Genomic DNA, 17731 nt, shown 5'->3' with positions numbered 1-17731 from the left:
TCTTCTCCGACATCAAATTCGAGTACTTATATCACTATTTAGATGATGTCGTCGTATTTTCAGAGACTTTTGAAGAACATCTAGATCATCTGCGAGAAGTTCTCGATCGCCTTCGTAAGGCTGGGTTAACTGTTAAGTTGTCCAAGGTTGCCTTTGCGAAGCCCTCTATGTCATTCCTAGGGCATATTGTGTCACCCGATGGTGTAGCAGTCGATCATTCTAGAACACAGGCCATCCGTGATTTTAAACCTCCCAAGGACATCAAAGGTATCGCCAGGTTCATTGGTATGGTGAATTTCTTCAGGAAGTTCATTCCTAACTTTGCTAATAGAGCGGCGCCCTTAAACCTTCTTCGTAGGAAAGGCATCAAATTCGAGTGGGGACCTTCTCAACAAGCCGCTTTTGAAGATGTGAAATTAGCTCTCTGTAATGCCCCTGTACTTGCTATGCCTGATTTCTCGAAGAAATTCATCGTCCAAACCGACGCATCGTCGTCAGCAGTAGCTGCAGTCCTTCTTCAAGAGACTGAACTAGGGAGGCGACCCATCGCCTATGCGTCTAGGACATTGTCGGCTCAAGAAGCCAAGTATTCCATCTATGAGCTCGAAGGTTTGGCAGTCTTATTCGCCTTAGAAAAGTTCCGTCTCTATCTGGAACACGTCAAATTCGACCTGGAGACAGATAATCAAGCATTAAGCTGGGTCTTAGGTAGGCCGCGTCGTACTGGTCGTATAGCCCGCTGGGCTATTCGTATTTCCGCCTTCCAGTTTGATGTTAGACATATCAGAGGCACCGAAAATGTTGTTGCTGATGGACTCAGCCGTATGTTTCATAACGACGTCGAGACCCACGAACCGGTCGACAGTTCATCACCTCCCGAGTCCATGCTATCTGAGGTTAATGCCATCCTAACAGATGCTCCCATGCTTTTTAGGGATATCGAGAAATACCAACGTGAAGATCCGACGCTGGCTCCGATAATGGAAACCCTTTCTTCTGGGGAACATGTTGTCCCTTATGTTCTGAGGAATGGTGTTTTATGTTGCCCTTCGAGGCATGACAAGATGATGAAAGTTGTCGTTCCAGCTGTTCTGGTACCTATGATCTTCAAGTATTATCATGAGACCCCACTAGGAGGGCATCTGGGTATCTTTAAAACTCGTGAGAAGATTCGTGAAATGTTCATCTGGAAAGGTATGGACGGTGAAATCCGGGAACTTGTAAAAGCTTGTAAATCTTGTTTGCTCAGTAAACCCACCATGTCCACCAAGGTAGGCCTTTTGTCTTCGCATCAAGCGTCGCGCCCCATGGAACGTCTGTATATCGATTATATAGGACCCTTCCCCCAGTCAAAGGGTAATGCTAACAAGTTCATCTTTGTGTGCGTAGATGGTTTTACCAGATTTTCTTGGTTATTTTCGACTAAGCTGGCTACCGCTCAGTCTACCATTACCTGCTTAAATTCTATTTTTGCTTCTTTTGGTCCGTGTCAATATATTGTATCTGATAATGCTAAGGCTTTTACATCTAATTTATTTCGTAAATTCTGTTTTGACTTATCAATCTCTCATGTAACTACTTCTGCTTATTACCATCAACCATCTCTGGCTGAAAGGGTTAACCGTAATCTCAGGTCAGCACTTATTGCCTATCATCATGAAGATCATTCCAGGTGGGACACGTCCCTGCATTGGATAGCTTTTGCTTTGAATTCGGCGGTTCATGAATCTCACAAGTTTACTCCAGCTTCTTTGATGTTCAAGTTTGTTCCCAACTCGCCGCTCTCTAACCTCTGGTCTCTGAATGACATTCTACCCGAGACAATAGATCCGGATAACATTAAAGATCTTTGGAAGAAGGCTAAAGCCAATCTTAAAGTGTCTCATGAAAAGGTTAGGGAAAGGTATGATCGTGGACGGAGACCCACCCCTTTGAAGGTAGGTGACCAGGTTATGGTCAAAAATTTTGTTCCCGCGGGCAAGCTTGCCCCCAGATTTCATGGGCCTTGTATAATTCTCGATTTCCTCACCCCGGTTACGTTGTTATTAAGCAATCCAGCCACCGAGAGGATATTTAGGGTTCACCTGTCCCAGGTGAAACCGGTGTAAATTTTGTGTCAAATTGCTTCATATAATTTGATAGGAATATGAAGGTTATATATATATTTTTTTTTTTGAGTTCCACTCTTAAGGCATTCTGCTCCTTCTATTTTATTTTATATGTAAGCATTTCTTGTAAACCTCCCCGATTGTTAAACTGCCATCCTGTCCTTACCTCGGCCATTACCACGCTCCCGTCTCCTGCTTCAATTCACACAGTGGCTTGACTTATGCCATGGATATTTGCACGCAGCTGGCCCCTCAACCTCTCCACAAGCCTGTACCCTCAAAAAAGATGATGGTCCAACACAATTCTGCCGCCAAGCTTTAATGTTTCAGTGCCCCCGCAGCCGCGCGGCGCCGTGCAGCTTCTGGAGCAGAGGACGGGCCCCCTCGGCCCCAGCGAGGACGACGTGTGCACGGCGAGCCGGAGCTCTCCTCCCGGCCAAGGCTGATGTGCGGCGCACGACCTGCTACTTGCCCGCAGCCTGTATATGTTCACCGCGGGCGCGGCGTGCTTCAACACCTCTGCTCCCCTCATAGTGCGGGCGAGCGGTATCTCAGGGTACTTGAGGGGTCCGAGCGACCTTCATTGGACGCAAGCAGCAACGGCCGGTCTGGCCATCCCACTTCATCTCCATCTACTACATGAACAGATACTATAAGTAATGACTACACTTGGGAATTCAACTGCAATATTTGGTGGACCGTGAAATTTTTTTTTCTTCACTTTCAAGCATAAAAAGTTATCTTCAGAAATTCAACTTCTACAAATATAAAGACTTTACTTCATCTGCAACAACAAATTTTGAAACCAAATCAACCCCAAATTAAGAAAATCTTATAAATTTTTTGGCAATCAATCTTCATACCCACAGCATAACTTGGACCTTGTTTCAAACTGATTTCATGTGTCATCCCTGGAGGAACTTTTGGGGGGGGGGAGGTCTGTACCGGGCGGTACACCTCCACTCCGCTAATTTAAAATGTGCGCCTGTTGAAACTCCTCTGCTGGAGGAAGTCCGAACTTTATTGACAGTATTAATTTTCTACCTTCTCAGAAGATGTCACCACGTGGAAAATTTTGAGTTTTTGAACTGTGTCATTTTTGATGTGTTTTTGTTTCACTTGTAGTTAGAAGTGTGAACTTTCTCTTCTAGAGGACACTACTGAAGATCAACAACGGTGCACTCTAGTGCGAAGTGAAAGAACTGTTTTTTGGAGAAAATTTAATTTCAAGAGTTTGTTCTTTGTTAAATTTCTTTCAGTCATTGTTTAAGTTGGCAATATTCACCCCCTTCTTTCCCCTTGTGTTGAACCTAACCAATCCCGAATTTCTTAAATTAATTTCTATCCAATCAGATGTATCTTCCCCCAACTTGAATCTGTTGCGGGGTCCTATCCAATAAAGAGTTTGTGGGAGGGTGTTTTCTTTCCCCTAACGCCTAGAAACTTCCGCGAGAGTATTTAAACTGCTGATTTTTGGGTCTCTAGGCCACTTCTGTTCCATCTTTCAGTGTGTTAAGTACATAGCAGGGGGCGGGAAGCGCCTCTTTCTTCTCCAGCCGTTCAACACAAGGTAATGGCCGATTAATAACTTCTTTCCTTGCTAGCTCAGCAGTTTAACTTTCGGGGCGGGTTCTAAGCGTTCAGCCATGTAACCTTTTCCTAAAATGTAACTACTCCTTTCATATATTCTCTTTTAAAACGACATATTGGGATAGAGAGTGCTAACCCTCTCGAGCTCCCACTCACATTGTCTTGAGGTGAACTTATTTTCTCAACCTATTCTTCGTTAATGTAAAACAAATTGTTCTTTTCTTAAGTCACCTCTTTAGCATGGGATTAGCCCTTGTATTAACGGCCTAGTGCCAAGTAGGTCTTAATCAAAGTGTATTAGGAGTGCAAGTTCGCCTCCTCTCAAATTGTTATTTTAGAGGTCATTTAATTAACCTGCTTTTCTTTTAATAGACCTCAGTAGATTGGGTATTTTACCCCTGTGTTTATGTCCGTTGAGGACAACTTGAAGGTGGAGTTTGGTGTGGCCTGGGAGAGGCTTAAATTTTGAGAGCGAGTGGCTCTTTTGAAAATTCTGGGTTGTATGCCTCATGGAGGTTTTTCAGTGTAATTTGGAGCAAGGGCTCCTAGGTATAAATGGGGTTTTCTCCCCCTCTGTTAAAACTTGTGTTTGAGGTAAAACTGAGCTGATTGCCCAAGCATTGTGATATCAGGGCGCGAAGCCCAAATTCTGTAAATATTGTAACTAACCCCTTTTGAATTGCTACTTTGTACCTGCCATGCTTGTTATTTCTTTGTTTTCGAAAAGAAAATATAACCTTGTTAACTTTTAAATTAATTTTACATTGCACTATAATTTCGTAGCTTGAAACCCATTCACAACCGCACCTTCTTTCACCTCTACCTACCACGGAAAAGTCCGTAACAATTATTATTATTATTATTATTATTATTATTATTATTATTATTATTATTATTATTATTATTATTGCCTCCGTGGCTCAGGTGGCAGCGTGCGGGCCTCTCACCACTGGCTTCCGTGGTTCAAATCCCGGTAACTCCATGTGAGATTTGTGCTGGACAAAACGGAGGTGGACCGGGCGACTTGGCCGTGCGGTCAGCCGCACGCGGCTGTGAGCTTGCATCCGGGAGATAGTGGGTTCGAAATTCCACTGTCGGCAGCCCTGAAAATCGTTTTCCATGTTTTCCCATTTTTACACCAGGCAAATGCTGAGGCTGTGCCTTAATTAAGGCCACGGCCGCTTCCTTCCAACTCCTAGACCTTTCCTATCCCATCGTCGCCATAAAACCTATCTGTGTCGGTGCGACGTAAAGCAACTAGCAAAAAAAGCGGAGGTGGTACAGGGTTTTCTCTGGGTACTCCTGTTTTCCCTGGCGTCTTTCATTCCAGCAACACTCTCCAATATCATTTCGATTCACCTGTGAGTCATTAATATTTGCACCAGAGGAAGTCTATTCAGCCTGTCGAATGACTGGAAACAGGCTGTAGATTATTATTATTATTATTTTTATTATTATTATTATTATTATTATTATTATTATTATTATTATTATTATTATTATTTCTTAATCTGCTTACCATCCAGGGTTAGTTTTCATTCGGACTCAGCGAGGAATCCCACCTCTACCGCCTCAAGGGCAGTGTCCTGGAGCGTGAGACATTGGGTCGGGGGATACAACTGGAGAGGATGACCAGTAACTCGTCCAAGTGGCCTCACCTGCTATGCTTATCAGGGACCTTGGTGGGGGATCGGAGGATTGGAAGGGGTAGACAAGGATGAAGGAAGGAAGGAGCTATGGCCTTAAGTTAGGTACCATTCCGTCATTTGTCTGGAGTAGAAGTGGGAAACCACGGAAATCCACTTTCAGGATGGCTGAGGTAGAAATCGAACCCACCTCTACTCAGTTGACCGCCCGAGGCTGAGTGGACCCATTTCCAGCCCTCGTGCCACTTTTAAAATCGAACCCGGATCTCCGAGTGTGGCAGCTAATCACACTAACCACTACACCACAGAGGCGGACTGTTATTATTATTATTGTTATTATTATTATTATTATTATTATTATTATTCAACACAACCTTCCCAAATGCAGGTAGGATCAGTGGAACTTCCAGGATAAATTTAGAACTTGATGAAGCTTTAAAATTATATGTGTTTGCTGCTGGCATTTGATGGGTTTTAGTGGATTTTCCTGATATCCGCGGGAATTTGACTTCCCGCACAGCCATAACCAAAGGTCAGTGAAAGCGGGTAATCATTTCAAATGCTACGTCTTCCAAAGACAATTACTCTGAGGATCCAGTGGCTGCTAGAGACCAATTTCCGAAGGAAGTGACATTTTCCACTTCTCTGAAAAGAAATGAGGTTAATTAACTTGACAGAATGGCATTCTATTAGAACTGATGTTATACAAAAAAAGTAATGTCAGCACAAGATCAAACATTTATATGATCATTTACGACACTTCATGGATTGAAAGAAGAAATGCCGGGCTGAGTGGCTCAGACGTTTGAGGCGCTCGCCATCTGACAAAAACTTGTGGGGGTCCGATCATGGCACAGTCCAGTGGTATGTGAAGGTGCTCAAGTACAGTATGTGAGGCTCGTGTCGGTATATTTACTGGCACGTAAATGAATTCTTGCGGGGCAAAATTTCGTCAGCTCAACGTCTCCAAAAACCGTAAAATTAGTTAGTGGGACGTAAAGACAATATTATTATTATTATTATTATTATTATTATTATTATTATTATTATTATTATTATTGTTATTTTTATTATTATTGTTGTCGTTGTGTGCGTGAGTGTTTCCTTGTCGCTGTTCCCACACCTCGGTGGAGTCACAGGTGGGTTATGTGTCGTACATGCGGACTAGACCAGACAGATTTTTTGGTGGATAGCAATGTGATGTGTTGTACCTAAATGAAGAGATGTATGTTAAGAAAAACACATAATCACCCAGTCTACGAGACAAAGGAATTGGCAGTACACTGCTAAGACCTCCGGAACGGCCGGGATCCCATTCTAAGTCACTAAGCCCTTAAGACCAAAATGCTGACCAGTCAGGCACATAGCCATACACTTAATTTTGTGATTGAGCAGGGAATCGAATTCAGAATAGTGGAAAATCATGGACTCACTTTCAAAATTCGACGACAGGCGACGACGGTGCATATCGGAAGATTCGGTTCTTTCTTTGTAATAAAAATAATAAATGTACGCGCACTTTGCCACCATACAGATGCTATTTTCGTCTTCGTTATCCTCAAACACATACATACATGCCTAGAGAAATATATAAGGATATAAAACGGAACATTCTACTCTGCTTACAGCCAGATTTTTTGCCTATCCATTCTAATTTTCCCATCCCGCACAGCAGGTAAGGCCGCCTGGGCGAAGTACTGGTTCTCCTCCAGATGTATCCATGGCCAAATATCTCACTCACCAGGATACTGCCCTTGAGACGGTAGAGGCGCCGATTCCGGGGTAAAAACCAACCCTGGAGAGTAAACGGATTGAAAAATAATGTTTAGAAACGTTCTTCGGCAAAGCATACCGCAATTTTAAATTCATATTCTCGTAAATATTTATAAAAATGCAATCAAACACACTGTTAGAATGCAAATATGGACATTACCTCTGGCAGTGTTGGGGGTGAACGAAGGTAATGATTTCTAAAGGGAGGGATAACGCTGACCAGGAAGGGGAGCCCTGTAAATGAATTGCACCCCTTCAAAATATATTGCAAATTCCTTCCGTGTGTGGTGCTTGCATAAATACAGAGGAGAACCGCGAAACACAGAACGATTGTTAACATGTCTGCTGTAGATCCTGTCATTACTTGCTAATTTTATTTCGAAACTACGGAAATTTAGTCTAATACCTTATTAGAAATATATTTCATTCCTTCTTTTGTCGTTCTGCAAACTTAATCCAATTATTTATAGGGTTGCTGCAGCCGACCACACTCAGTTTTTACATTTGGCCGGGGATTTAAGACCGGATGCCCTTCCTGACTCCATGTGATTCTTGAGATGAAAATCTTGATCCAGTGAGCTAATATCGCCCCATTCTCCCGCAACGTTATAATAAATAGGTAAATAATACTACTAATAATACCCTACAGAGTTGGTTTTTCTCCCGGATTCAGCGAGGGATCCCACCACTACCACCCCAAGGGCAGTGTCCAGAAGCATGAGCCATTTGGTCAGAGATACAATAGGAAAGAAGGACCAGTATATCGCTCAGGCGAATTTAGGCTATACTAGACAGGGGCCTTGTGAAATTATGGGAAGATTGAAAAGGATAAACAAGAAAGAGGGAAGGAAGTGGACGTGGCCTTAAGTTCGGTACCATTCCGGCATTTGCCAGCAGAAAAGTTGGAAACTACGGAAAACCACTTCGAGGATGGCTGATGGGGAATCGAAACCCCTTTACTCAGTCGATCTCCCGAGGCTGAGATGACGCCTTTCTAGTCCTCGTAACACTTTTCAAATTTCGTGGCGAACCTGGGCGTTCGTTGGTGGCAGCTAATCGCACTAAACACTACACAACAGAGTTGAACTAAATAATAAGAACAACAACAACAACAATAATAATAATAATAATAATAATAATAATAATAATAATAATAATAATAATAATAATAATGTATATTATTACAATTTGCTTTACGCCACACCGACGCAGATAGGTCTTATGGCGACGACGGGATAGGAAAGGTATAGGCGTGGGAAGGAAGCGGTCGTGGCTTTAATTAAGGTACAGCCCCTGCATTTGTCTATTGTGAAAATGGGAAACCACGGAAACCATCTTCAGGGCTGCCGAGAGTGGGGTTCCAGCCCACTATATCCCGAATGCAAGCACACCGCTGCGCGTCCCTAACCGCACGGCCATCTCACCTGGTTAATAATAATAAAATAATAATAATAATAATAATAATAATAATAATAATAATAATAATAATAATAATAATAATAATAATAAAATAATAATAATAATAATAATAATAATAATAATAATAATAATAATAATAATAATAATAATAATAATAATAGTGAGTACGAACCCCACTGTCGGCAGCCGTGAAAAATGCTTTCCGTGGTTTTCCATTTCCACTAAGGCAAATGCTGGGGTAATGCCTTAATTATTAAGGCTACGGATGCTTCCTTCCCACTCCTATCCCATTCCTATCCTATCGTCGCCATGAGACCTATCTGTGTCGGTTCGACATAAAGCCAATAATAATAATAATAATAATAATAATAATAATGCACTTAAGAAAACGGAAATTGCAACACCATGAAGGCATTGGTCGTTTGTGTTGATTTTCAAGATATGGAACGATGCCATGTAGGTATATAAACGATCAAAGTTTCAGACCCATTGGATTGTTGCTACAGGTCTCCCCACGTGATTGGTCGCGGGGGAATCAACTCCAGTATACGGACTCTGGTGTAGCGTAGTTGACTTGCAGTCTGTGCAGTGAAGTGTTCCCCGTCAAACATGCCTCGACGACAGAGAAGGGCACGCTATCAACAACTGTCGCCCTTTGAGAGGGCTCGGATAATTGGGCTGTGTGAGGCTGGATTATCGCTAAGGACTGTCGATGCACGTGTTGGCCGACATGTATCTACGGTACAACGTGTATGGCAGCAGTGGGCAAAAGAAGGTACCCACACTCGTAGACCTGGCACAGGCCCAGCGCGACAGACAATTGTGGGAGAGGATCGCCGCATCATTCGGATGGCCCGGATCGAACCCCATGCAACAGCAGCGCAAATTCGAGCAGCTGTGGCACCCCACGTTACACAACACACAGTTGGTAATCGCCTGCTTACGAGCCCGTGTCCCACGACAAGGTGTTCCATTGACCCCACAACAGCGTCGTGTAAGGCTGGCCTGGTGTCGAGAAAGATCGACGAATGGCATAGGGTCGTCTTTAGTGATGAATCGCGCTTCTGTCTTGCCGGCAGTGATCGCCGGAATCGTGTGCGCCAACGTACCGGGGAGAGGTGCCGCCCAGATCTTATTGTCGAGAGTCACACAAGACCAGCACCAAACATTATGGTCTGGGGAGCTCTTGGCTTTAATGTGAAATCACAATTAGTGCTTGTTGAGGGCATTATGACTGCTCGACAGTACGTTGATAGGGTACTCATTCCAGTGGTTGTCCCTATGATGGCGAACATTGCTAATGGAATGTTTCAGCAGGACAATGCTCGGGTTCACACTGCACGCATCTCCAGAGAAGCTCTCCACGACATCACAACCTTAGAATGGCCCGCCAGATCCCCGGACCTCAGTCCTATTGAGCATGTGTGGGACATGATGGGTCGACAACTGGCTAACCGTCCTCAGCCACCCACAACTCTGGAACAACTGACCCGTGCAGTGCAGCAAGCATGGGCCACAATTCCTCAGGAAGCGATCCAGGGCCTTATTGACTCCATGCATCGACGAATTCATCAATGTATTGCAGCTCGTGGTGGGCACATCCTGTATTGATTGTTGTCCAAACTTGCGTTCAGAGGGACCTGAAAATGTAATCATCGAATCACAACCGAACACTCGTCCTGCATGTTTAATTGCAGCAATATTGCACCACTCCTGGGTGTTGCAATTTCCATTTTCCTCTGTGTAATAATAATAATAATAATAATAATAATAATAATAATAATAATAATAATAATAATAATAATAATAATAATAATAATAATAATTCGTGTGTCTATTGTTACCTTCGTGCAGCCTTTTTAGAGCTGATCTTTCCCACGAGGGCGGGCCGAATCTACCGTGTATGGGAAATCGCGTGTTTTCGTGGTGGAATATACTGTTGTGTCCAGTGTATGAGTTGCAGCAGTGTGGTTGGGGATAGCACAAACGCCCGGTTACCAAGCGAAGGTAATTAACCATTTAAGAGTACAATACATGACCCAGGGCCGGTATTATAATGAGGGTTTAAACTGAAGATTGAGTTAAACTGTAATTTTAGTTTGAACTGATGTTGAGTCTTATAATGGCCGGCCTAAGTTAAACTGAGATGAAGAAAGAAAGATACGATCTAGGTAGCAGTGACATGCGAGAAAAGATGACTCTCGATAATGGTTTGCAGTGACTAGCAAGAAAATATGACTATCGATAATGTTTTGTTTACTTCTTGTAGGTAAATGGCGGATAAAATCAATGAACGTTGTCCTAATTTTACTTGTAATGAAATAGAATTGCTTGTGCAATTAGTACAGAAATATTTATATAGTCCGTGAAACAGTGGCCTTACTATAGGAGGCGTAAAACCGCAATGCTATTAGTAGCTGACTGAGGGGTTCTACAGCATGATTTCTGAAATAGAAGGAAGTTACTTTATTTTCTAAAATTTACACTTTTGACATTCAAACAGTTCAGAAAGTCATTTTTTCATTCTTATCTTTTCGTTGCATGTTTTATTCTAGCACCATTTTGCTGAAATAGGGTTATGACAGACTGTTTTGTAATCCTAAACCTATTTAAAAACTATTTTTCATTCCATATATGAAAGTAACGTGCCCTTGCTCGAAAAACTCCTGGTGCCCGTGGTCGTCCAATAATTTGAACCACTTCTTAATCATCGCTTAGTATTTCTTCAAACACCTTAAAAATATCTTCGAGATCCATACGCTCTGCTATATTGTAAAGTTATGTATTCTTAAACTTCAGTTTAATCGGTAGATGAGTGGCAGTAAAATTAATCTTTAGTTAAACTTAAAATTAAGTTTTATAATACACGACTAACACATTAACCGAAGTTTAAATTGAACCAACGGTTTAAACCTCTATTATAATACCGGCCCACAGTCGTTAAACGAAACCGAGGTCCTCTGAACAGAGAGCCGAAACGCTGACCATTCAACCAAACAGCCGGACATACGAGTTATAAATTTGTTAGATGGTTTCATACTGTAAATAGGTCGTTAGCCTGTAGGCTAGTTGGTTCCGCACAGCTCCACCAATAGCTGTTACAGATTTCCCAGATATCACTGAAGAGGTGAACTAGAAAAATGATCGGTGAGGTACTCTCCCATTGCTCTCCTCACCGATCCAGAAGATAATATTCCATTGTTGTTTGAGTTGAGTCATCAGTCCATAGACCGGTTTGATGTAGCTCTCCATGCCACCCTATCCTCTGCTAATCTTTTCATTTCTACGTAAATTCTGCATCCTACATCTGCTCTAATCTGCTTGTGATATTCATACTTTGGTCTACCCCTACCGTTCTTACTACCTACACTTCCTTCGAAACTAACAGCACAAGTCATGGGTTTCTTAAGATGTGTCCTATCATTCTATCTCTTCTTTTGGTCAAATTTAGCCAAATCGATCTTCTCTCACCAATTCGATTCAGTATCTCTTCATTCGTGATTCGATCTATCCATCTCACCAGCATTCTTCTGTAACACCACATTTCGAAAGCTTCTATTCTCTTTCTTTCTGAGCTAGTTATCGTCCATGTTTCACATACATACAATGCCACGCTCCAGACGACAGTCTTCAAAAACATCTTTCTAATTCCTATATCAATGTTGGAAGTGGGCAGACTTCTTTTCTTAAGGAAGGCCTTCTTGCTTGTGCAAGTCTGCATTTCATGTCCTCCTTACTTCTGCCATTGATAGTTATTTCACTACCCAAATGACAGTATTCATCTATTTCCTTTAAGACTTCATTTCCTAATTTAATATTTCCTGCACCACCGGACTTCGTTCGACTGCACCCCGTCACTTTTGTTTTGGACTTATTTATTTTTATCTTGTACTCATTCCCCATTCCATACCATTCAGCAATTTCTCCAGATTCTCTGCAGTCTCAGATAAAATAACAATATCATCAGCAAATCTCAGTCTTTTGATATTTCATATCAACCTGCTAAGCTCACTGAAATAGAGAATTCGTAGAAAGGTAATTTCTCCTCCAATCTCGTACTAATATTGTTGATGGTTCATTTGCAGATTGATGCTGAGTACCGAAAGCGATGGGTAATGCTCAAGGAAACGGAAAAGATTTCTCCCGTCAAGGTTACTCACTACCATGGAGGTGAGTCTCATATTATGTGCGTTTGTTCTTAAAATGTAAAATATATTAAGAAATAATTCATCTTATAATAATAAAAGGAAGTGTCTGTCTGTCTGTCTGTCTGTCTGTCTGTCTGTCTGTCTGTCTGTCTGTCTGTCTGTCTGTCTGTCTGTCTGTCTGTCTGTCTGTCTGTCTGTCTGTCTGTCTGTGGGTCTGTGCACGATGCCCAGCAAAATCTACAGCACGCAGAGATCTGAAATTGTGAACATAGGTAGATGGAAGTGGGTCCGAATGCACCTCGAAGCCGGAATTTTCATTTTCATTGGTGAGTTATGAACGAAAAACCATCGGAAAACTTGTATTGGGATATAACGTTCCAACGTACTGTCACCAAAATGAAATGTCGTATGGCTTTTAGTGCCGGGATATCCCAGGACGGGTTCGGCTCGCCAGGTGCAGGTCTTTCTATTTGACTCCCGTAGGCGACCTGCGCGTCATGATGAGGATGACATGATGATGAAGTCAACACATACACCCAGCCCCCGTGCCATTGGAATTAACCGATTAAGGTTAAAATCCCCGATCCGGCCGGGAATCGAACCCGGGACCCTCTGAACCGAAGGCCAGTACGCTGACCGTTCAGCCAACGAGTCGGACGTCACCAAGATCAAATGCATAGTCACTGTCGCTAGGCAACGTACATAAGATAAGTAGAGAACACAATATTCAAGGAGCTATTTTACGTCCAGGGCGCAGGAAGCCGTTTTTGGTCTTATTTGGTGTGAGGGCATATGACGCTGTTGATGGTGATTCGCCCGTCGGATCGGGACGTAAAATCTTGAGCTATTCGAGAAGAGTGGGCTATGTGCCGGCGTCGAGTTTCGTCCTCTTCATTTCATCTCATTAACTCATCTGATTAGTTTGACGTCATGAAAGTCATCCGGTCGTAAAAACTCGCTACGAAGATTCATCTCACTTCATAACCAAACCCCGTAGAGAAAGGGGACAAGGGTTCGAGAGGTATACATTTAGAGGAAACATATACGACACAAGATAGACGAAGATAATAAATAAGGAATAATACATATATCAGTCAAGATGCCATTTTAAGTCCGTAGTATTAGAAGCCATTTTCCTTCAAGCCATGATGTCTGTCTGTCTGTCTGTCTGTCTGTCTGTCTGTCTGTCTGTCTGTCTGTCTGTGTTCATGTGTGCGATGCCCAGCCAAATCCACTGCACCGAGCTCGATAGCTGCAGTCGCTTAAGTGCGGCCAGTATCCAGTAATCGGGAGATAGTGGGTTCGAACCCCTCTCTAGGCAGTCCTGAAGATGGTTTTCCGTGGTTTTCTATTTTCACACCAGGCAAATGCTGGGGCTGTACCTTAATTAAGGCCACGGCCGCTTCCTTTCCTGTCCTAGCTTTTTCCTGTCCCATCGTCACCATAAAACCTATCTGTGTCGGTGCGCCGTAAAGCCAATAGCAAAAAAAAAAAAAAAAAAAAAAATCCATGGCAAACAAAGATCTAAAATGTTTGTTATAGGTGGGCACAGGTTTTCGCCTAAGACGCATGGCTGTATCTAAGAGCAATTCCTGCACCCAGACATGAAGCTGTCAACGTCATCAACAAACAACACTCACAAATATAATGTTTTAATTTGCTTTTAATTGAATAGTTTAGAAACATCTAACGGTTGAAATAATAAACGCGGGCAAAGCCGCGGGCACATGCTAGTATCATATAAAGCCTCAATGTGAATTAAGTGATGTGCTATTACAAAACATCTAAGAAACTTTAAATTACAAATGAACCGAGCTGGATAGCTGCAGTCGCTTAAGTGCGGCCATTATCCAGTATTCGAGAGATAGTAGGTTCGAACCCCTCTGTCGGTAGCCCTGAAAATGGTTTTCCGTGGTTTCCCATTTTCACACCAGGCAAATGCTGGGGGTGTACCTTAATTAAGGCCACGGCCGCTTCCTTCCCACTCCTAGACCTTTCCTATCCCATCGTCGCCATAAGACGTATCTGTGTCGGCGCAACGTAAAACAACTAGCATAAAAATTACAAATGACATTTCTCTTAGTCAGGGGCTGTCTGGCCGAGGTGGTAAAAGTGCGCTTGTTTGATCCGGAAGAACGTGAGTTCGATTCCCCGTCAGGAAATCGATACAATGTTAAAAAACGAGGTTTCCACGTCTTGAGGTGCACATGGCCCTGCGGTTCACTCAGCCTACACCAAAAATTAGTACCAGATTAATTCCTGGGGTCAAAGTTGGGCGGGTGTAGCGCTAACCGCTCTACTCACCAAATGCCGAGGATGTGTATAGTGGAAGCATTTACCTTCCACCCCTCCCATAACCTCGTTGGCCTGCACGGAAATGATTTTGCTTTGCTTTTATTACTGTCAGTCAGTGAAATAAGATGTCCGGCTCCATGGCTGAAAGGTTAGCATGCTGGCGTTTGGTCAAGGGGGCCTCGGGTTCGATTCCCGGCCGGGTCGGGGATTTTAAACTTAATTGCTTAATTCCGATGGCTCGGGGGCTGTAATCCTAAACTGCCCTGGGATATGTAGGTTCGTACACTGACTGACAGAGCAAATGCAACACCAAGAAGGAGTGGTTCGAAAGGGATGAAAGTTGGGGAAAAAACAGAGACGGCACGGACGAATAATTGATGTTTATTTCAAACCGATATGCAGGTTACACAATGCGCACGGCATCGACTCAGTAGGATGTAGGACCACCGCGAGCGGCGATGCACGCAGAAACACGTCGAGGTACAGAGTCAATAAGAGTGCGGATGGTGTCCTGAGGGATGGTTCTCCATTCTCTGTCAACCATTTGCCACAGTTGGTCGTCCGTACGAGGCTGGGGCAGAGTTTGCAAACGGAGTCCAATGAGATCCCACACGTGTTCGATTGGTGAGAGATCCGGAGAGTACGCTGGCCACGGAAGCATCTGTACACCTCGTAGAGCCTGTTGGGAGATGCGAGCAGTGTGTGGGCGGGCATTATCCTGCTGAAACAGAGCATTGGGCAGCCCCTGAAGGTACGGGAGTGCCACCGGCCGCAGCACATGCTGCACGTAGCGGTGGGCATTTAACGTTCCTTGAATACGCACTAGAGGTGACGTGGAATCATACGCAATAGCGCCCCAAACCATGATGCCGCGTTGTCTAGCGGTAGGGCGCTCTACAGTTACTGCCGGATTTGACCTTTCTCCACGCCGACGCCACACTCGTCTGCGGTGACTATCACTGACAGAACCGAAGCGTGACTCATCGGAGAACACGACGTTCCGCTCTAGCCCGGCACCATGCCAGGCGTGCACGTCTATGCTGTGGAGTCAATGGTAGTCTTCTGAGCGGGAGCCGGGAGTGCAGGCCTCCTTCAACCAATCGACGGGACGGGAAATTGTTCTGGTCGATATTGGAACAGCCAGGGTGTCTTGCACATGCTGAAGAATGGCGGTTGACGTGGCGTGCGGGGCTGCCACCGCTTGGCGGCGGATGCGCCGATCCTCGCGTGCTGACGTCACTCGGGCTGCGCCTGGACCCCTCGCACGTGCCACATGTCCCTGCGCCAACCATCTTCGCCACAGGCGCTGCACCGTGGACACATCCCTATGGGTATCGGCTGCGATTTGACGAAGCGACCAACCTGCCCTTCTCAGCCCGATCACCATACCCCTCGTAAAGTCGTCTGTCTGCTGGAAATGCCTCCGTTGACGGCGGCCTGGCATTCTTAGCTATACACGTGTCCTGTGGCACACGACAACACGTTCTACAATGACTGTCGGCTGAGAAATCACGGTACGAAGTGGGCCATTCGCCAACGCCGTGTCCCATTTATCGTTCGCTACGTGCGCAGCACAGCGGCGCATTTCACATCATGAGCATACCTCAGTGACGTCAGTCTACCCTGCAATTGGCATAAAGTTCTGACCACTCCTTCTTGGTGTTGCATTTGCTCTGTCAGTCAGTGTACATTACAGTGGACCTTGATATTATATGATAGCAATCTCTGGTTTCGCAAGGAACGTTACTGTACTCGAAACTATCTCACTCCGTCAAGACTAGCCCTGGCAACAGAATAATGTGCTGGACTACTGCTCGAGGGAATATGACTCTCCGTGTACAGCAGGATTTGATTGTACGGGGTACAGTGTGGCACGAACGGTATTCTTCGCAAAATTGATAAGAATTGGTATTCAGTTACTTACAGGAGACCCTTTTTTACTTAGTCCATTCAGTAGCAGTGCTGTCCATATCTAACTTTAGATGAATTTCTCCTAAACAGTGACATAAAATAATATCTCTCTTATTTATAGTTTTAATTAATTAAATCATTCTATCAAATTTACTGATCACTTGTAACCGATATACAGTGTCCTTGTGGCAGCCTCCTCATGGCTGTATTAATTAATAATAAATTACCGAGCGAGTTGGTCGTGCGGGCATCTGTGGGCTTGCATTCGGGAGATAGTAGGTTTGAGCCCCACTGTCGGTGTCCCTGAAGATGATTTTCCGCGGTTTCCCATTTTCAAACCAGGCAAATGCTGGGTCTGTACCTTAATTAAGATCACGGCCGCTTCCATCCCACCCTAGCCCTGTCCTATCCCACCGCTGCCATAAGACCTACATCTGTATCAATGTGATGTAAAGCAACTTATAGAATACTAGCTGTTACCCGCGGCTTTGCTCGCGTGGATTTCGTACTTTGATAAAAGTAATCATTCCTCGCTACCGCACTAATAGATTTTCTGAAACTTTCTAAGGCACAAAAACTTACCGGAAAAGTGAGGTTCATTTACCCCAGTAACTTTTTGAAAACCGCGTGTGGCATTGGATCTTGTGACATGGAACTGTCCATGTGAGAAACAACCCACTTGCAAGTCGAAAAATAATACATTCTTTTAGGAAATTCCAAATAACAATTTCCATGTCTGTAACATCAGTTTTATAAGTTTCCCCATAAAAATAATTCAACCCAGTCTTCATTTTCTTCAAACCCGTCCTCCCATTCCTTAAGTGGATCTTCCGAAAAAAAG

The 17731-nt window shown here is 43.8% G+C and overlaps 1 protein-coding gene across 1 annotated transcript in view; it reads left to right on the top strand.

Moving 5' to 3' along the window:
• LOC136857607 (leucine-rich repeat transmembrane neuronal protein 3) overlaps positions 1 to 17731 on the top strand; it is a 112414-nt gene that overhangs the window by 68404 nt on the left and 26279 nt on the right. Inside the window, exon 2 of the mRNA XM_067136433.2 lies at positions 12622 to 12706. Coding sequence (XP_066992534.2) covers positions 12645 to 12706 — 62 coding nt within the window. The 5' untranslated portion in view covers positions 12622 to 12644. The remainder of the gene's footprint in view (positions 1 to 12621; positions 12707 to 17731) is intronic.

This window comes from Anabrus simplex, chromosome 1, assembly GCF_040414725.1.
Source record: "Anabrus simplex isolate iqAnaSimp1 chromosome 1, ASM4041472v1, whole genome shotgun sequence".
NCBI lineage: Eukaryota > Metazoa > Arthropoda > Insecta > Orthoptera > Tettigoniidae > Anabrus > Anabrus simplex.
Note: the sequence above shows the minus strand (reverse complement) of the source record. Positions and strands in the feature narration are given on the sequence as shown.